Genomic DNA, 22,551 nt, shown 5'->3' on the forward strand with positions numbered 1-22,551 from the left:
ACGAGGAACCGGACCACCAGCTACCATGCTCAGGCGAACGGTATGGTCGAACGCTCTCACCGTCAACTCAAGGCTGCCCTAATGTGTCACCACGACACCTGGACCAAAGCACTCCCCATGGTGCTCCTCGGGATGCGTTCTGCCATCAAAAGTGACTTAGCCTCGTCAGCAGCCGAGATGCTATACGGTGAGCCGTTGCGCCTCCCTGGCGAACTGCTGTGTCCTCCTACCACAACACAGCTCCACACGGACCCAGCAGACTTCGTCCAACAGCTCAGGACGAAGATGGCGCAGTTCCGTCCCACTCCGGCATCCCGCCACAACCGCGACAGTTATTTCACGTTCAAGGACCTGCCTACCGCAACCCACGCTTTCCTCAGGGACGACTCAGTACGGCGCCCGCTTCAGCATCCGTACACCGGACCTTACCCCATACTCCAACTCAGGGAGAAAACCGTTACGCTACTTATCAAAGGTAAGAAGTCGGAGGTTAGCGTCGACAGGGTTAAGCCCGCCTACGTAATGACAGAGGAGGACACCACGAGCACACCCAGCCCGGCCGTCACTACTGTGCCCCCGCAGGTACCGACCGCCCCCTCCTCAGCTCCGTCGAGCCAGTACCCCTTAGCATCGACCTCTCCGCCGCCCGTCGTGCCTCCGGCTGTTGCTACACCGCCACCAGCCGATCCTCCTCCGGTAACTGAGCCACCTCCCACCGAGTACTCCACACGCTCGGGTAGAAGGGTCCGTTTCAAATTACCTTACGACATCTAATATAAACTTAAATTATTAATATAACTTATAACTGTGATCTCATTTCCCTTAGGTATAACTATTACTGTAGGTGTTACTCTCACATCTTTTTATCAAAAAAACAAATCCTTAGGCTACAAGTTCCTACCCATGTAATTACTGTGCAATATTTCACTTGTGAAGTGTACTTTTAATTTATTCTTAACTTAGCTTCCCTTGTCACTACATTTCACGAAGTGTATACTTATGTAACTTATGATGTACCTATTTTGTACCCACTAAGTGTTATAACTCTGTGTAAAATTACTGTAATAACCATTTTTTTAATTTCATAAACAAATATTGTATACTTTAATGCTATCAACCTACAATATGTACCTGTAACTATGTTTAGCTCTGTGTAATAATTTTTATGATGTAATGTATCTCTTAAACTATTAATGTAATTAGTATTAGCCTTAATAGTTTCCCCTCCCTGGGGGGGTGATGTGGCGCCACTGTGCCAGCGCCGCACTTGTTAGTTTATCTCATTTATTTATCTCGTTTCAAGTCATCACCTAATTGTACCCATTCTTTACGCAATTTGTTCTTATCTGTGCAAACTTCGATTCGCGGGACCAATCAGGGCCTGGCTTCCTACAGAAGCCACCCCTGATTGGCCGCGCGATCCACTACTACCAACTTAGACACCATTTTCTCCAATTTTGCAACTGAACTGTTCTTTCTTCTGCTCCTGACCACTGTCACGAAAACACGGTGACATAATTTGTAAGACCGACTCTTTGTGTCCTCGAAGAAAATAAATATCTTCACCACTGCATCAGCGTTTCCGTCGATAGCCCTCACCAATACCCCACGGGCAGGGTCTTACAATATCTTGTGGAAATCGTTCAGGAGTATCTCCAGACCAGAATCGCACAAATGTCAAATTTGACAGGCAAGATCTTAAACATATCGTTGTCGTATCTTGGTGATATCTAATAGACATCTAATAGATGTCTAGTTCCAAATCGTATCGGGCCCCCAGGCAAATTAAGGGTTCTACCACGGAATGAGAGATAATAATCTGGAAACTTGTATGCACCTTCATTATGTCGTTTCAAAGGTTTTCTTAATAGTCAAGTATAAAACACAATAACATACCGGTTGATGCGGGATCATAGGAGAGATATACTATATTATAATAGTGTTGCTTAGTTTCCCTTAATATACAAGTTATAATTTTATCATCCTTTTTGAGTTTGAAAGAGCGACTGATGTTCTTCGCTGAAAACATGTCAACAATTAGCAGAGCTATTATATTTTTTATATATTTTCAGTTTGTATTTATATTTAAGTTTCTACAATAAATTAAAATAATATTTATTCTAATTAATAGGTACATAGGCAATATATTTACTCTATTACAGTTTGTTTGCGTCAAATTAATTAAAGTAACTTAAAAATCTAACAAATACATTTCATTTTAATAAGATGATGTAAATTCTATTTGGATTAGATATAGATCGGCCCCTATTTCACCACGGCGACAGGTGCGACAATTCGACAAATGCCACTGTTGCTGACGTCACAGGAATCCATGAGCTACGGTTACCGCTTACCGTCGGGCGGGCCGTATTCCTGTTTGCCACCATCATGGTATTATTTAAAAAAACTTTATTATATCGGCAAAAAACAGGTATTTCTTTTTAGAAGTTTATGATGATGATGATGACAATTGTCACACGTTTTATACAATGCAAATCTTATATTATAGAAAGTGAGCGTATATCTTGTGAATTTTATATTAATAATTGGTATGTATTATATTACTTACCCAATCTAAGCATTTAGTCAAAAAATAATACACACTTGTTTGAGTATGTACTCGTACCTACCTACCTGGTTTATATTGTTTTTTCGATTGTTCATTTTCATTTTCAGAATATAAAGTCATTTTGCCATTTGATTTGTATCCTTTAATTTCACTCAAACCACATTCGAATTTAGTGTCTTCGCCATCCGTAAAGTTGTAGTAGTATATTTGTGTATTATTCTTTGGGAAATACTTCCCTCTTGTCACATTTGGTGTTTGTATAACGGGAAATATCGGTGGCACTGTAATAAAACATATATGTAATAGCTTTATAATAATAATTTCGCAATTATATTTTTTTAACTATTACCGTAAAATGGGGTGAGTAGGGTTCGCGGGGAGAGTTGGGTTATGAATGGGGAGAGAAAGGATGAAAGGGGGTGAGATGGGATTTTAAGGCTACTGCTACAAAAATAATGTATTCCAATTTAAAATGGAGCTATAGTTATACTCATAATAAAAAAAATCGATCCAACAATCTTCCAAAATCACCTTTGTATGAAAACCCAACTCACCCCAAATACGAGGGACTACGGGGTGAGGTGGGATTTCCTGTTTATCGTCAAAGTTATGAAATGGAACTACCTACCGAAAATAAAATAAAAACTAAAATACAAACGTCCGGAACACTTATTATAAATACTTACACCATTCAGTTTGCATAATGTAAAAATAAAATGTTATCGAGGTATGAATGTCAGTTTTGCGCCTACTCACCCCATTTTACGGTAGTGATTACGAGTATATTCACCCCTATTAACCCTTATTTTGTCACTGTCCAAAATACTGTACAAAATGTCTGACCCTCTTTCTGTATTTTTTTCTTAACCAGAACCATTGACACTATTGAGCGCCGAGGTTAAGTTTATTTGAACCTTCTGTGATTTCTGCCAGGCCCCTATTTCACCACGGTGACAGGTGCGACAATTGTCAACATCACTGTTACTGACGTCACAGGCCTCCATAGACTACGGTAACCGCTTACCATCGGACGGGCGGTGTGCTTGTTTGCACAACAATAAATAAGTTCTTATTTTGCGAAGCTAACGATAATTGTCACAAGAAACACGAAAATTGACACGAAATTCCGACACAGTAGAACTCATTTTCTGTCAAGAATTACCGAAAGTTCTATTAAATCGTGTGACAATTGTCATCATCATCATCATAAACTTCGAAAGAGAAATACCTGTTTCTTGCCGATATAATAAAGTTTTTTTAAATGATGGTGGCAAACAGGAATACGGCCCGCCCCATGGTAAGCGGTAACCGTAGCCCATGGATGCCTGTGACGTCAGCCACAGTGACATTTGTCGAATTGTCGCACCTGGTCGCCGTGGTGAAATAGGGGCCAGGTAGCTAAGGTAGTAAAGAAAGAGTGGTAACTCCATACATCAGTTTTCTTACCAAAATGCGAGTTATTTCGTAGTCGACATCTACGAGTAGTGGAATTATCAGTACCGCAACTTGACACCAGATGTCACAAATGTTGCTACTGACGAAAAATGTAATGCTAATACAATTAACAACTCAGTACCGCTACTTGACACCAGATGTCCCAAATGACGCTACTGACGAAAAATGTAATGTTAATACAATTTACAACTAATATTATAAGCGGAAGGAGTTGAAAATAGAGTCCCGGTGCATCCGGTTAAAATATTAGCTGAAAATTGTTGAGCGCTAGAGTTTTAGTTTGCCGCGACCCCGCGACATCTATTATCAACTAGCAGAACTGATAATGTCCGCTACTTGACGCTAGATGTCGACTACGAAATAACTCTCGTTTTGGTAAGAAAACTGTTGTATGATGTTACCACTCTTTCTTTACTTATATTTCTCTATGGTAGTAGGTACTTACGTGGTATATAATGTAGATTTATTTCAACTATCGGGTTAGGTGCGTCCGGCCGAGAGCCTTGGTCTACCGCTGAACATGTAATAGTATGGTCAGCCTTCTTGAGCTTAAATTTGTATGTCAATGATTCGTTTGAGTGGGGTTTCAAAGAAGCTGAAAAATAAAAATGTATCTGTTTATACAAAATAAAAACAGCTGAACGGATTTTAATAAAATGACACAGAACTAAAATTTTCTACTGAACACTTAATCCATAGAGAAAAAAATACATAGATTGCTTACTCCATACATCAGTTTTAGTACCAAAAAGACTATTAGCATCTAGCATCGAGTAGCGGAACTATGAGTACTGCTACTTGACAATAGATGTAGCACAGACCGGAAAGTCTTATCTTCCGGTCGGTGGTAAATCTATTGTCAAGTAGCAGTACTGATAGTTCCGCTACTCGATGCTAGATGTAGACACTGAAATTAATAGTCTGAACTGATGTATGGAGTGAGCACTCTTGTCTTACTATATTTCTCTATGGTTAATCTTATTTATTGTTTATTTATATATTTCGGGATCTCGGAAACGGATCTATTTTAACGGATCGATTTAGATGAAATTTGCTGTATGAGAATCTTCTCTTCTGGGACGAAAAATCGATCTGGCTATAGGTCTTATCTTTGTGAAAACGCGCATTTTTTAGTTTTTAAATATGTTTTGTCTCCCATATATTTAACATTTAACGGGGGCAGCTGGTATACTATACCGACCTACACAAATGAAATATAGCGATTATAATTTTTGTATGTATGTAAATCTTACACACGCTCTATTTTCTTCTGTATGGCGTCGGCTCTGTTCTGGCGACTCAGCGTCAAGATGTAACAGACTGACAGATTTACTATCGCCAGTGGCGAAGCGTGAACCAATCTGCGAGGTCCGTTTCAATGCGTTTTCCCAAGGTAATCAAAAGCTTGGCTTTGCGAGGCCCCCCCCCTAAGTGCGAGGCCGTGAGCAAAGGCCTCATTCGACTACGCCTAGCTAGGCCACTCACTATCGCATTTATAATATCAATATCACTACATAGTATAAAACAAAGTCGCTTCCCGCTGTCTGTCTGTCCCTATTAACGCTTATATCTTTAAAACTACGCAACGGATTTTGATGTGGTTTTTTTTTAATAGATAGAGTAATTCAAGAGGAAGGTTTATGTATAATTTGTTAACCCGTGCGAAGCCGGGGCGGGTCGCTAGTTAAGCCCTTGCTACACGGTCGCCGACAAGCCTTCTAACCGTCTGTCCTTGGTCTGACCTTGGTGAGTTTTGGTAAAATTTTGTTGGAAACAACTGTCTACACGGTCCGTCCAGACCAAGGCCACGCGGTCTGAGGGGCTTGTCGGCGACCGTGTAGCAAGGGTTTTAGTGATAAGCTAAAGATGTAAATATACCTATTCCACTTGTTTTGGGCTCCCCATCCATATAATAAGAGATTTTATATTTTTCCTCGTTATCCGTGGGGTTAATCAGCACACAGTCATATTCTATCTCTTCTTCATGTGTAAATGATATATTGTACACTCTCAGGCCCAAATTCTTAATTACAAAATTATTATTTAACTGCTTAATTTTGAGGGATACAGTCGGTGAACCTGTAAAAAAAGTTTTAATTAAAATATTTACCAAATAAAATACAAAATAACGTAACATAACATTATTATTGGACATCAGCACACATATTTGAGATGTTTGAATTGTAAAAAAAATACAGGTCAAATTTTATCTACACCTTGCTTTTTTGAACTCTGTTAATTGCAAGGATACATTCCTGAGATTAAATTAATAAGTTAATTTCGCAGACACCGGTATCCTATTTAACTACAGTTTTAAGGATAATCAGTAGATAGTTTATTTTTATCTGATAAAGCTGCGTTTTCACCAAAGATGTGCGAGGATGAGTAGCGAGGGATGTGTTTGTTACGAACCAATAGAATAAAGGCTTCGTCACACAGGCATGGTTTACGGGCAGCGCGTGAGCGGGGGGCGCGCCGCTACACGGTCGCCGACAAGCCTTCAGACCGCGTGACCTTGGTCCGTCCCGGACCGTGTAGACAGTTGTTACCAACAAAATTTGTCTAAAACTGACCAAGGACAGACCAAGGTCAGACGGTTAGAAGGCTTGTCGGTGACCGTGTAGCAAGGGCTTTTACATATAAAACGTTCACGCCCCGCTCACGCGCCGCCCGTAAAACGCGCCTGTGTCGAAGCCTTAAATAAATTCATTTATTTTCCTTGCTCAGCGAAACTCGCACCAAATGGGCATAATGTCATTCTCAAACGCGGAACAATGATACAAATACCTAATCTCAGATTGAATGAACAGTGGAATCTCATATTTCCGGATCCGGAATCCCGATACACTGGGAACTTGGGAAGATTCCGGAATAGGGTATTTGACTACTAGTCAAATCAGTTTCTTTTTTCGAACTGTCAAAGCGCTTTGCTACTATGGAATTTATATGAAACACTAGCATGTGACGTCACAATTAAATTACTTACTCTTTATAGCTTTATACGGGTTTTAAAGTAGATATTGTGTCTAAAAATAACTGCTGTCTACGTTTCTCTATTAATCTTCTGGTGCTTTATTTCATGCATGGTGTAAAATAATTTATTTTATATACAGTCAAATACCCTATTCCGTCCGGATTTACCGATTCTTACCGGACGTCCGGGTTTCGGCCTCTCTCTGTGTTTCTTCTTCTAGGAAGTCCTTAGCCTCTACAATCGGTGGCACGGGTCCACTTGAATACGGCAAACCACGTTCTACTTTACCCGAATAACTCACAATTTCTGGGAACAAATGAGGCAGGGACAATTAATTTTTATTGAAGTGAAAACTTCTTTAGCGGCGCTGTGCACTTTTTGAGGTGGGGAAAAAATGTTAAACTCGAGACAGCGTAAGACGATCACGTGACCGTAAGATGGACACGTGACCTGATCGAAAAACTGTTACATGTAATGTCATTGAGTTTTTCTTTATCGATTTAAATGCCATCTAGTGAGTTTTGCTCTAACTGGTATTAATATAACTCGAGTACTAACAGTGATGTGCTTAGGGGTTTCAAGTAATTAACGCTAACGCTAGATGGCGTTAACCTCAATTATACATAGTGCATTTTGCACTAGTCATTGAGTTTTCACTTCTGCCGGCACTCCCTCAGTGCAACCAGTTGTTTTTTTTACTTATTATTCAGAAATCAACTTAAAATTGGGAGTAGAATCCGCTTATAATGTCATCGAAGGGATGTTACAAACACAAACACGTCATACTAAGCGGGTGTCATGTAAAGCCACAGAATAAGTAATAGTATTATCATACAGAACGGCCACGCACCGCCCCGCCCCGACTCGCATTACCTCACCCCGTGCTCGCCCCGCGACATGAATCTGGCGGACTTCTGGCGTGCTCTCAGTACAGCGACTTACGCACACATACACATATAAACGCAAATGATTTTTGATGTATGGCGTGTCCGCCCTGTGGTAAAGTATACATAGTTGTACAACTTCTTATTTTTGTTAAGTTTTCCAAATTAAACTCTAATTCCTATGTGAGAGATGAGTTTTATTAAATTTGTAACAAATATCAACTTGTCGCTGAGACTTAAAACTAAAATATCTTACACGCCACGAACGCACCAAACGTCCTCGCAGGGAAAGTCGTGGAGATGGCCACGAAAACCAGCGAATGTGTCAGTATAACCACGTATAACCGAACGTAATTTTCAGGGAAATATGATTTTTAGGTCATAGTAAGCGATTTGTCACTATAAGCGAAGTCATCTTATCCGAATTTGTCACAAAGAATTTTATATGAAAACCAAACTTCGCACAGTAGTTACGTCATAGTAAGCGGTTGGTCAGTATAAGCGGAGTCATAATAAACGGATTCTACTGTAAACAGTTTACAGAAATCCCCGCCAAACTGTGACGTTTGATGGCAAGAGGCGCTCATTGTTACATCTTAAAAGCAAAAAGAAAAAACTGTAGGTACCTATTTTTTATTAAATAAAACAATAGTAACTAACACTCAAGATAGTGAGTGCTGATATTAGGGAATCAGAATCATCAGTTAGAGTAATTATAGCGCCTGGATAAAATGTAATATCAATCATTCAAATTGAGTATTGCTTACATCAATTATCAGGCAATTCATAAACTCTTTCAATACCAATATCCTTTGCACCCTCTATAGGGAGGATTTCCGACATAAAACTATCCCGTCCTAACTATCTCTATGCCAAATTTCAACTAAATCCATTCAGCGGTTTAGGCGTGAAGAGGTAACAGACAGACAGAACTTAAAGACATACAGACACACTTTCGCATTTATAATATTAGTAGGGATAAATGGGAATGATTTATATGGAAACACCTATTCCCATCTGTACCCGACGGGGATAAATGGGAATACACCATAAATGGAAAAAAATACGTTGATTTTTTTTGACTCCGGCACATTATTGTTGATAAGTTTATTGCGTTCATGTATCAAAGCTAAACGAGACAATTTTGAAGAAAAAATGTTTTTTAGTTGACTTGACATACACTTGCTACACGAAGTGCAGCCGCCGCGAGCACTCAAGCCTGAAGAAGGACCCCCGACGGGCCCGAAACATGTCGCCAATAGCGACTAAAAATTCAAGTGAGCTAAACCGTTATCGTCTAAACACCACAAATATATCCTATAACCGCCCAGAGGGCCGTAAAAAGGTCTCCCGTTCCATTCTAATTTAAACCTCATTTTTACTAATCAAAATTGCATTTGTAATGGCCAGTTTTGATGTCTGGGTCACTCTGGGCGGCTATATAGGATATGAAAGGGTAACCCTTAAATGCACTATGATGTAAATCTACATCGTAGGTATATTTTGATGGCCCGTGTAGCTCAATATGGATACATTATTTTTTAATTACTATGATTTTTTTCTTTATTTTTCCCAGAATCTAAACAAACAAAACAAACAAACAAACAATAATCTATATTACCCATCTAATTCAATTTATTAGGAAATTATACGAAAAATAATGCATTTAAGGGTTAAGGGATCTCGCCAAAACAAATTTACATGGTAAATACTCCGTTTTTCAACAGTAATTTATAATGTTAATAAATGTTAGCTTGAAATAGCATATATATATTTATATAAGTTTTATCACAAACCTGTGGCAAGGACTTTCACCGAGAAAAGCAATAAAATAACTAGCTTATACATTGTATAATAGTGAAATGTATAACTTATATATTAGGTTATGTTGTTACTTAGTGTTTCACTGAAACGGGTCACGCAGTGCACATTTGAGTCATAACTGAGGTTTATCCTCCAAGGATTATTATTTTCCCTGTTCATTTCGATATAGGTACTTACATCAAATTGTGTTTTAATATTTGTTATTATGTACATAGGGTAATTCGCCAGTAACAGGCCACCGGCCAATAACTAACCACCCTAAACTAAAAATAATTATATTCACCTATAAACAAATACTATACTGTAAGTTTCTGGATTCTGATGTATGAGAAAACTTATTTTTTCTAAGTCGCCAGTCCAGGAATTTTCAGTATGCCCTAAGTATAAGCAGCCTTCAATTGAGTTCAATAACTAGCCACCGTATACTAAAATGAATTCTGTTCGTAGGGGAATAGAATCATTTTTAGTTTAGGGTGGCCAGTTACTGGCGAATTACCCTACCTATCTTCAGAGTGCAGGATAATTCAGATACGAGTACTGACACATTATATATAATAATAAATAAATAAATACGTATTTTTTGTATTTACCGTTCGAATGACACAAATGGATACATGTGTATTTATTCACACGATGGCGTTGGCGTTTTTTTCCAAGTGGTATTGGATTTTCGACTTTAAGCCATGGTCGTAAAATTGAATTTAGTGTGCGGACAGATTCAAGCGCTTTTTTAAGGCACGTTGAAAAAGCGCTCGTGCGTATGGAGCCTTATACTTATAGCTGGTCAACCAAATCTTGTCAGTAAAAAAAGGCGCGATATTCAAATTTTCTATGGGACGCATGGGACGATATCCCTTCGCACCTACATTTTTCAAATTTGCCGCCTTTTTCTACTGTCAAGATCTGGTTGACCAAGTATACTTTACTCTTTGGATAAGTCAGTCAAGGAAATGACAACAACACATAGAAGGTAGGATCCTATAGAAGTGGTATACGCGTGCCTCCGTGAGGGACAAAACATACGCAATGCGACACTATGATTGGTCGAATTTATTTGTTGCCCACCATAACCCATACTAATTTATGGTGGGGAATAAATAAAATTTGAGACTGTGACAAGGACAAACAATAATAGCGCTTTCGCTGCTACTCCTACTGAAAGATAGGTACATAAGACTATCCCGTTCGGTCCCCCCACCCATGCCTGGTCCAGTTAAAATACTAGGTTCATACAACAACATGTCAGCAGCCTTGACAGAAGAATGAAGTGTTAGATATGTCTGAGTATTAGATTGTCGAAATTCCAAATTTTCGTTATCTCAAAATTTTCTGTGAATGTAAAATTATTTGTAATCACTAATCCCCTTGTGAAATTATTTGTTATGTTTAGTAAATACCTGTACATATTCAAAAATTAAGTACCTAATTTAGAGTTTAGAACTTTAGACCAAAAACTCAAGAATTAATATAACCTAAAGCTGCCCAAATATTTTTACCAACAAGTTTCATAGCTACGCGAGGAGAAAATCTCACTTCCTGGCCAAGGCAAGACGTAAAACTTTAGACAAACCACGGGCGGTAATTCATAAAGCCCCAGATCGCATATTTATGGCCCTCACCTTCGGTTCGGGCCACAAACACCTGCGATCTGGAGCATTCACGAATTCACCTCCTATTCCTTATTAAATTGTACAACGGGACAATCGCGTATATAAGATTGATTGATTGATTGATCATTTATTTGTCAATAGTGGGTTCACAAAGAGGTCTTAAAACTATTTACAATATGTAAGTACATAGGATCTCCACATTGTGCCTACAAACTGGCATACAAATTTAATTAATCTAGCCTAATTACATGCATATTAAAATTAACTTATCTATTAAGTTTTAAGATTGACCTCCGACGTTTTGAGGACGGCGTTGTCCCCGTGGTCTCTCCACTCCGCAGTGTTGGCCGAAAGTTAATGCAAATTGAAAATGCTGGCCATTATCCATTATAAATTGAATCGTAAACTATAATCGTCCGATACGGTTTAAGGTTCAATTTATAATGGTTAATGGCCAACATTTTCAATTCGCATTAACTTTCGGCCAACACTGCCACTCCGTCACTTAAGCCAGTCTTCTCCGAGACCACGGGGACAACGCCGTCCTCGAAACGTCGGAGGTAAATCTTAAAACTTATATACGCGATTAAGTCCCGTTGTACAATTTAATAATGTGTAAAAATCGTGAAAGTTTAAATCAGTGTTACTACTATTCTTTATTCTTAAAAACAATAAATATTCCTACCAGCTTGAAATATGCCGCCCACGATACCTTCAAATCTAACAATGTCCATTGAAGCACATCAGAAATGGGTGCGAGTCGTCCAGGAGACAAAGACGTTGATAGATAAGGATACAGAACTACAAGTAAGAAACTACAGTCTGTTAAGCTGGATATGTTAGTAGCAAATACATAGTGTAAGGCCTAAGTGGCGTGGCGTCGGGCTCACAAGTAATTTGAGCAGCGTGCACTAAGGCCGCTCCTATACGCTTGCATTTGTTTAACATGCACGCCGCACGCCCCGCCCCGCTGCACGCCCAACTCGAGCGTCCACTCAGGCCTTACACTTATGTAACTCCGTATAAGATGAATAAAGTCTAAGGAAAAAACGTGCCTCGGAAATCAAGAAAAAGTCATTCTCGGATAGATGGCGCACACAACTTTGGCCTATGCTCGGCTAGATGGCGTTGATGACACACGACACTGTTTCATATTTAACAATTTTAACCCCATGGTCCTGAGAATTTGTAAAACACATACAAATAATAATCCATACTAATATTATAAAGGCGAAAGTGTGTCTGTCTGTCTGTCTGTTTGTTACCTCTTCACGCTTAAGCCGCTGAACCGATTTAGTTGAAATTTGGTATAGACATAGTTTGAGTCCCGGGGAAGGACATAGGATAGTTTTTATGTCCGAAATCATCCCTGAAGAGAGTACAAAGGGGGGTGGAATTGAAAGAGTTAATGAATCGCCTAATAATTGAAGTAAGCAATGCGCGTATTGAATGATTGCTATTAGGATTATCCAGGCGCTATACCTACTTTAGCTGCTATCACTAATTCCACGCAGACGTAGTCGCGGGCAAAGCTAGTATAATAAAATATTTTTCAGACGAAAGCCGCAAAAGGTGTCCGCCTGAAAGAGCGTCACGTCCCACCGGAAGTGCTTGGGGGGTTGTACGCGAAGTACTGCAACCTCGCCAACCGGATGTACCAGGCGTATGTAGACAGCATGCAGTTACAGCGCGCCCCATACATTGCAGATATCATCACGGTTGTGATGAGACGGTATCTATCTTTCTCACTTCTTCCTCGCGTTGTCCCGGCATTTTGCCAAGGCTCATGGGAGCTTGGGGTCCGCTTGGCAACTAATCCCAGGAATTGGCGTGGGCACTAGTTTTTACGAAAGCGACTGCCATCTGACCTTCCAACCCAGAGGGCAAACTAAGCCCTTATTGGGATTAGCCCGGTTTCCTCGCTATGTTTTCCTTCACCGAAAAGCGACTGGTAAATATCAAATGATATTTCGTACATAACTTCCGAAAAACTCATTGGTACGAGCCGGGGTTTGAACCCGCGACCTCCTGATTGCAAGTCGCACGCTTTTACCGCTTAGCTAGGCCACCAGCGCTTCATGAGACGGTATTTATCTACCTTTAATTTTATATAGTTTTTTTTTTATTTACTTTTTTTATCAATTCGGTTGTGTTTTTAATGTTTGTTACTCGATATCTCCGTCATTACTGGACCGATTTTGAAAATTCTTTATTTGTTTGTATATATATGCATACAGATTGGTCTCGTTATTTCAAAACCCAGTTCTAATGATGGAATCCATGAGGAATCTAGGGAACTTCTCAAATTTTAAAGGCATATATTGATTTTTGTGTTTTTATCAACAAATCAAGCATATACATTAAAAAAAGCGGCCAAGTGCGAGTCGGACTCGCCCATGAAGGGTTCCGTATTTAGGCGATTTATGACGTATTAAAAAAAAACTACTTACTAGATCTCGTTCAAACCAATTTTCGGTGGAAGTTTACATGGTAATGTACATCATATATTTTTTTTAGTTTTATCATTCTCTTATTTTAGAAGTTACAGGGGGGGGACACACATTTTACCACTTTGGAAGTGTCTGTCGCGCAAACTATTCAGTTTAGAAAAAAATTATATTAGAAACCTCAATATCATTTTTGAAGACCTATCCATAGATACACCACACGTATGGGTTTGATGAAAAAAAAATTTTTGAGTTTCAATTCGAAGTATGGGGAACCCCAAAAAATTATTGTTTTTTTTCTATTTTTGTGTGAAAATCTTAATGCGGTTCACAGAATACATTTACTTACCAAGTTTCAAAAGTATAGTTCTTATAGTTTCGGAGAAAAGTGGCTGTGACATACGGACGGACAGACGGACAGACGGACAGACGGACAGACAGACAGACATGACGAATCTATAAGGGTTCCGTTTTTTGCCATTTGGCTACGGAACCCTAAAAAGTGACATTTGAGGAAGTGGAACTGCTGATGATGATCAGAACGGAACTCTTTAACGACGCATAGTCATAGAGAAATATAGTAGACAAGAGTGCTCACTCCATACATCAGTTAGACTATTAATTTCAGTGTCTACATCTAGCATCGAGTAGCGGAACTATCAGTACTGCTACTTGACAATAGATGTAGCACCGACCGGAAAGTCTTATCTCAACAGCATAAGACTTTCCGGTCGGTGCTACATCTATTGTCAAGTAGCAGTACTGATAGTTCCGCTACTCGATGCTAGATGTTAATAGTCTTTTTGGTACTAAAACTGATGTATGGAGTGATTTTTTTCTCTATGGCATAGTTCACGTTTGGAGATTTGTCCTCTTCGTTATGGTTGTTAAACATGTTTAGTTTTTAAGCCACATTTTTTTCAAGCTTGAGTTCTGATGATAGTAGTTATTAGCTGTTAACATACATTTCTATGTTCAGGCATAGAGAAAAAAATACATAGAGTGCTCACTCCATACATCAGTTTTAGTACCAAAAAGACTATTAGCATCTAGCATCGAGTAGCGGAACTATCAGTACTGCTACTTGACAATAGATGTAGCACCGACCGGAAAGTCTTATGCTGTTGAGATAAGACTTTCCGGTCGGTGCTACATCTATTGTCAAGTAGCAGTACTGATAGTTCCGCTACTCGATGCTAGATGTAGACACTGAAATTAATAGTCTGAACTGATGTATGGAGTGAGCACACTTGTCTTACTATATTTTTCTATGTTCAGGTTATATGAGCTGCGGAAGGAACTTGTACTCATGATAGTGAATGACTACATATACGTGGACTCCGCCCTTATACAGCAGCGGCTCACTCCGCAGGATATTGAGGTACCATCATAGAGAAATATAAGTGTAAGGCCTGAGTGGACGCTCGAAGCGGAGCGTTCGGCGGGGCGTGCAGCGTGGCGTCGGGCTCACAAGTAATTTGAGCAGCGTGTACCAAGGCCGCTCCTTAATAGCGGCCCGTCCCGGCTTCGCACGGGCATAGAGAAAAAAATACATAGATTGCTCACTTCATACATCAGTTTCGGTACCAAAAAGACCATTATTTTCATAGTCGACATCTAGCATTGAGTAACGGAATTATCAGTACTGCTACTTGACAATAGATGTAGCACCGACCGGAAAGTCTAATGCTCAACAACATAAGACTTTCCGGTCGGTGCTACATCTATTGTCAAGTTGTACTGATAATTCCGCTACTCGATGCTAGATGTCGACTAGAAAATGGAACCGTGATCACGCGCCTGAATCCACGGGGCCTTAACCCCTCAACTGCCTTGTCCCGTATAAGTCCCAGACAATTTGGACTGTAATTAACAGTTGAAAGGTTATTAATTCAGAAGCAAATTTTTGACAACGGCGTATGAATATCTGTGCAGGTGGTAGTCCCATGTCACTTTGCGATGGAGGCACGAAAAGACTCCATAGAAGAACTACTCCAGGCCATGTGGGCGGAATCCATACAGAGGATTGCTGCTCCAACTATGGTACGGCTTCAAAACTTTTATTTTAGTTTAAAAGATAAACGCTCAAAGCGGAGCGTTCGGCGGGGCGTGCAGCGTGGCGTCGAGCTCACGCGTAATGTGAGCAGCGTGCACTAAGGCCGCTCCTATACGCTTGCATTTGTTTAACATGCACGCCGCACGCCCCGCCCTGCTGCACGGCCAACACTAGCGTCCACTCAGGCCTTAGTGTAAGGCCTGAGTGGACGCTCGAAGCGGAGCGTTTGGCGGGGCGTGCAGCGTGGCGTCGAGCTCCCAAGTGATTTGAGCAGCGTGCACTAAGGCCGCTCCTATACATTTGTTTAACAGTATGCACGCCGCACGCCCCGCCCCGCTGCACGCCCAACACTAGCGTCCACTCAGGCCTTACACTAAAAGATAAAGATAAAATATTTTTATTCGTGACGATCACAAAACTTGTACGGACATGTACAGACAACAAGAGAAAGAAAAGAGGAAATCAATGTGCATCACGAAATGGGCCCAAATCATATTTAAGTTGTTGTTGTTTAAGAATATTTTTATCCCATAGTCCATTTTCTTCGAGCAATTCGCTAGGTGCACGACTGGTGCTGCCCTCATTTTGTCGGACTTTCTACGTTAAATCTTATGGAGTAAAATTAGTTCAAGTGGCTGCCGCTAGTACTAATGTCGGACATTCCATAAGATTACCTGTGTTTGTGACGATCAGCGCTGCTTCCCCCTCCACCGACTTCGCACGTTGCCAATACCGGCTTCCGACACGTCGGAAGGGAGGAGCCCAAGCGATATCTTACGTACAAATAATTCTGCCATTTTTTGCGGAAACGTACGTGCACACCGTCGCATGCAGTAGCAGTCCATGCGATTTTGTACCCAATTCGCGTCATTTAGTTTAGTTGAAAATGTAGTCATTATTTCAATACCTATAGGATAGGTAATCTTGATTATACAGGTCCACAAATCCACCAGTGCCCTATACAATCGCCAACTAAGCAGCGAAGAAGCCGCAGGTATGAATTGGTAATTTGTTTAATATTTTTGAACTGCATATAATTTATCAATCAAAACATATTTGCTACAGTCACCGGTCATAATATGTTATACAACGAAGGCCGCAAAAATATCTGACACGATCTTATTTGTAGAGCCTTAAGAGCTTATTTAGGTAACTATTTAATTAGACCAGCATATTTTTGTAAAGCTGTGTCCAGACGAGACAATTTTTCGCCAATCTGATGAAATTGTCCGATCAAATCAGGACGTGCTGACGTGTAATTTGGCTCGCCGAATTCGACCGCCGATTATGACCGATATTACTGATAAAATTGGGTGCGGACGCAAGAATACCAATTTGTGAGGTAGCTAGTATTTTCGTTTTGGAACATTTTTTTAACTTAGAGGGCTCAAATATAAATCTTAAATTGGTGATTAAATTGGAGATTGACGCCAATTATTTTCCTGATCAAATCGGTCGATTTGCCCAGCCCGTCTGGACAGGACACAGCTTAAAAGATTTAGTCGGCGAGAACTCCCGTATTTGTGTACGTACTTCGCTCAGATACAGTCAGAAAGGAAGGGCTTCGTCCCCTCTGCTCTACCGAAGTTCTGTCAGGCGTGGCTCACTTCGCGATTTCGTCGCGTCGCTACAGTACATGCGGCCCACACCATTGTTGGTGTCTAGCAGTAGTGGTTGCCGCGCACCGCTACAGAACGGACGCCTGCTCGCGCTTGCGCTACCTAGCGGTCATATCCGTCGTAATAGACGCGTTTTGTTAGAAAGTGAAACTTCTATACCTACTTCTGTAGTACTATTATTTATTCTGTGCTTCTGTAAATTGTGCACAAGCACTGTATATTTGCGAACTTTCCTTTTCGCCATCAATCCTTGTATTTAACATTATTTGAAATGAAATGAAAGGAATTAAATGAATTTATTTGACACAACAATCTTATATTTGACAAACCATTGGCATCCATTAACAGTATACCTTCTTGCATATCTATATATCTATCTATCTATCATCATCATCATCATCATAATTGACTGTTACAGTTCCCGTGAAGAGCGACTCCGTTATTGTCCCCGAGGCGTACATTCGAACTACCATCATCCAAGCACACGAACGATATAGGTATAGTGTTGTTAAAAGACTAGTCTTGAAGACTTTAATGTTAAATAAATGAAATGAAATGGCTTTTAAACCTTTAAAGACTTGCAAACCTTGAAGGTTCAAGCTTTGAAGACTCAAGCGTTAAAGGTTTGAGCTCAGTAACGGTTTAGAACCTTAACGACTCAAGCTTTTTATGAGCTCTTAAGAATAAGTCTTTAAGACTCGGGCTTCATAGAGAGCTCAAGCTTTAAAAACTCGAGCCTATTGAAGGCTCAAGCCCCGAACCTCTAAGGCCTGAGTCAAGCGTTAAGAGCTCAAACAACGAGCGTTATAGGCAGAAAGTATTATTGTGTATTTATTTTTAACCCTTAATTTGACGGTGTCCGGTGTGGCGGTCTATCTAGTATTTAGGGGTCCGTATAATAGGTAGGTGGACGGCCGCTACTCCACACAAACGTAGTCCCCATTTTCCTCTCTGGTTAATGAAATTATGGAATTACCTATTCGCACATGTATATTAGTAAAACATTTTACAGTAGGTACATACGGCCCTATAAGTAGATATATTACTAATTCATAAGTGCTTGTTGCTAGGCCTACATGAATAAAGTACGTATATTTGATTGATTGATTGATCCACTTTTCCAATTGACGTTCCAGACAGTATTTCGTGAGAGACTACAAATCCAAATGTATGCGGAGACGAATGTATTTTGCGAAAAATGTGAAGCCTGCTCCGAAACTCCTGAGGGTCGCAGCCGCGAGTCTCATCCAAAGAGTGTATAGGTATGTAGTAGCATAGACACAGAATAAATAATAGTACAGTCACCTGCAATAGTATGTTACTCTTCGAAGGCCGCAAAAATATGTGACGCGCTCTTATGGCTCTACAAATAGGATCGTGTCAGATATTTTTGCGACCATCGTTGTGTAACATATTATTGTAGGTGATTGTACTAGGTACAGAAGATTCGCACTCTAACAAAACGCGTCTATTACGACATATATGACCGCTAGGTGGCGCAAGCGCGAGGCGTCCGTTCCGTAGCGGTGCGCGGCAACTGCTATGGCTAGCCAAACCACACCAAAATTTGTGTGGCCGCATGTAATGTAGGTAGTTGTAGCGACGCGACGAAATCACGGAGTGAGCCACGCCTGGCATAGAGAAATATAGTAAGCATAGACTGCTCACTCCATACATCAGTTTTAGTGCCAAAACGCCTATTATTTTCGTAGGCGACATCTAGCATCGAGTAGCGGAATTATCAGGCGGCCTAGCCAAGTTGACAATCGCTTGCGCTTCGCCATCGAATCGCTTTGTGTCTCTCTATCACTCTTCCATATAGTGTGACAGTGACAGTTGCGTTTCGTTCCCTGCGGAGCGTTAGCGATTGGCATGTTGTCTACACCTCTACGGGGCCTCTACCGCTACTTGATACCTACTCAGGCAATCATTAACCTTTTGGACGCCAATGACCGATATATCCGCACCGTAGGTTCAACGCCAAAGACCGATTAATCGGTCACAGATCACAGAGCAACATAGACCTACGTGCATATGCATAAAGTTCAATTTGAGTTTTGAGATTTCGGTGACGTGGCGTCAGCGTGACAGTGTTTGACACGTCGTCGAAAAGTTTAAGATCAATTATCAATTTATCAGGTAATCATAAACCCTCTCGTTTTTTCACTCTCCTTAGGGATGATTTCCGACATAAAACTATTCTATGTCATTCCCCGGTACTCAAACTGTCTCTATGCCAACTAAATGGGTTCAGCGTGCAGCGGTTTAAGCATGAAGAAGTAACAGACAGACAGACAGACACACTTTCGCGTTAGTAATTTTTTGCTACACCCTTTCCAGGGTCGATGTATGTAATCTCTACTATGGTATGCAAATAAAGATCTCTATCTAATGTTAAGTATGGATTTTGTTTATTTCTAGGCGGTATATGGAAATCAAGAGGCAAAGACTCCGAGACTATAAGAGGGATGTTATATTGGGCATAGTTCCGGACCCGTGGAGCAAGGGTCAGGTGGACCTCAAAGAAGAAAACAAGAAAGTAAGGCCATTAGTCGAATTCAAACTGTTGTGAGACACACTAACATATACACGGCCGTCGTGAACGCTGCTCGCAATGTTAGTTCTTGAGAAATGAGACCTAGGCTCTCCGAAACATGCCGCGCGAGTGATCTAAAACAAGCGAGTCTAAACCGTAAAATTATTCAAAAATAAGGCCATTAGATTTAACTCTCACTAGCGCCCCGCCCGCCCGACTTCGCACGGGTTACACAAAATCTTAACAATTTATACACTTAAACCTTCCTCAGGAATCACTCTATTGATAGGTGAAAACCGTAGTTTTTGAGTTTATCTCGAACACACAATCAGACAGATGCGGTGGGCGACTTTGTTTTATAAAGTGTAGTGATGCTTTTTTCAGAACTGAGCTAGCAAATAAATAAAAACACTCGCCACGCCATCTGGTTCAAATAGACTCTATTTAACAGAGTATTGAGCGTTGTGAATGTTTTAAGGCATACAAAGCAAACCAACTTTGCAGTCAAGTGTACTAACACTTCCCCCACCCCCAACCCCTGGCCGACTAATTGCGGCCTATGAAAACCTCACACTGATATGTTTGTCGACCACGGTTTCGCCTCGGCCGACAATTACATGTGTTTTGAGACATTTCTTACTTTACTGCCTATATATTTGTCATACATAAACAATTTCAGCTGTACTCATTGCGACGCCGTATCAACATGAGAACGAGACAGAAATATATGGAAGAGTTGGAGAAAGAGAGTACGAGGCTTATAATGTTCAAGAGAGACGTACAGATAGATGACATCACCGACCATATTCGGGAGTGGTTTAAAGAATGGTATGTTTGTTTGCCCCCCCCCCACCCCACCCTGTCAGCAACGCGCACGGAGTGCAGCCGCCGCGAGCACTCGAGCCTGAAGAAGGACCCCCGACGGGCACGAAATATTTGCGTTGCCAATAGCGACTAAAAATTCAAGTGAGTGTAACCGTTGTCTAAATATTTTGGTATGTTTATGATAAAACAAGAAAATTCTACTGAGGATTTGAAAAAATGCATGAGCGAGAAAATAGGAAAAGCAATTTAAAAGTATTTTATTTGTCGTGTAGGTTGTACGGATACGGGTTCTTCCCCGACTACCCGTATGATGCGGAAGGCGGCACCATTCTGGTGATACGGGGGCAGTATATCACCGTAGAGGAGAAGATTGAGGCAGACGAGAACCTGGCAGCTGCTACCAAAGGGAAGACTAAAGAACAGGTGATTGACACATCAAACCAATTCAAATAAAGCCTTTATTACGTACGAACTGTGTTAACATTTTATTTGAGCATTTCCTTTATTTTTTGCCACTTTTGTGTTATTTTTTGTCAGGATCGTGAGCCCTTTCATCCTTATAGGAGAAAAAAGGTGTCCTATAATTTCCATACATTTTTCAAAATTTTCTTTTTTGTTACCGCCATACAAAGTATATGGGGGAATAGTAACACAATAGGAAAAAATATCTGGCACATTTTTTTATCCCATTAGGATCGAAAGGGCTCGTGATTCTGAGTAGAAATAACACAAAAGTGGCAAAAAAGGTCACAATATATGAAAATGCCAAAAAAAAGAAACGCTCATTTTAAAGGTATTTATTATAATTTATGTTTATAAAATTTGCATATGCATGTTCGTAAGGTCTTTTTGTTCTCCTCCGAATCGCCTTTTTCTATTATATTTTGTGTCCAAAATTTTCTTCCATTCTTGTCTGTCTGTTGCCATTTCTTTCCAGTCTTTTCCTACTGTGTATTAGGTCTTTTTCCCATCTCGTTTTTGGTTTTACAAATTTACAAATTTTTGTCCATCTGTTATTTTTCATCCTGGCTTTCATTTCTGTTCTTATTTCTAATTGTATACTATCCAATTTTTACTGTTCTTTTATATTCAGTTGAAACAAGAGAAGGAGCGAGCGAAATTCGAAGCCATCGAAAAGGCTATAGCCCAGAAAGAGATAGAAAAGAAACTGGCCGAACAGGAACACAAGTTGAAGGGAAACCCGCTGTTTGACCCTGGATACAAGATGAAGCAATCGCACCATATGGAGGACTTGCATCAGGTAATAGGGGGTATTACTGCAATGTTTGCCGCCAGAGTGCAGCACTAGCGACTTACGCATACCATAGAGTAACTTTTTATACCATAGAGAAATATAGTAAGACAAGAGTGCTCACTCCATACATCAGTTTTGGTACCACAAAAATACTATTATTTTCGTAGTCGACATCTAGTATCGAGTAGCGGAATTATCAGTACTGCTACTTGACAATAGATGTAGCACGGAGCGAAAAGTCTTATGTTGTTGAGCATTAGATTTCTCAGTATAAGAGCAATATATGTATTTTTTTCTCTATGCTTATATACACACTGTACCTTAAACTGTTTTTTTTTTAAGTTTTCACAGACAATAAAATATGACATTGATACATCAAGGCGGTTTGTTTACAAAGGGCCGACCCGGGACACACGAAATCGAAACTCAGCTATCAGCCTCTTTATGGCTCGAATATGCAAGAGTGATAGAGAGGTTAGATAGCAAAATTTCGACTC

General features: G+C 40.3%; 1 protein-coding gene across 1 annotated transcript in view; it reads left to right on the top strand.

Moving 5' to 3' along the window:
- The first annotated feature begins 12,012 nt into the window (after positions 1–12,012).
- The window catches only part of LOC134660431 (IQ and AAA domain-containing protein 1-like), a 32,591-nt gene continuing 22,052 nt past the window's right edge, over positions 12,013–22,551 (top strand). The window contains exons 1-11 of the mRNA XM_063516173.1: positions 12,013–12,123; positions 12,873–13,048; positions 15,042–15,144; positions 15,699–15,806; positions 16,756–16,813; positions 17,857–17,935; positions 18,575–18,700; positions 19,860–19,977; positions 20,654–20,802; positions 21,072–21,222; positions 21,893–22,060. Coding sequence (XP_063372243.1) covers positions 12,013–12,123; positions 12,873–13,048; positions 15,042–15,144; positions 15,699–15,806; positions 16,756–16,813; positions 17,857–17,935; positions 18,575–18,700; positions 19,860–19,977; positions 20,654–20,802; positions 21,072–21,222; positions 21,893–22,060 — 1,347 coding nt within the window. The remainder of the gene's footprint in view (positions 12,124–12,872; positions 13,049–15,041; positions 15,145–15,698; positions 15,807–16,755; positions 16,814–17,856; positions 17,936–18,574; positions 18,701–19,859; positions 19,978–20,653; positions 20,803–21,071; positions 21,223–21,892; positions 22,061–22,551) is intronic.

Source organism: Cydia amplana, chromosome 27 (genome assembly GCF_948474715.1).
Source record: "Cydia amplana chromosome 27, ilCydAmpl1.1, whole genome shotgun sequence".
NCBI classification, from domain to species: domain Eukaryota; kingdom Metazoa; phylum Arthropoda; class Insecta; order Lepidoptera; family Tortricidae; genus Cydia; species Cydia amplana.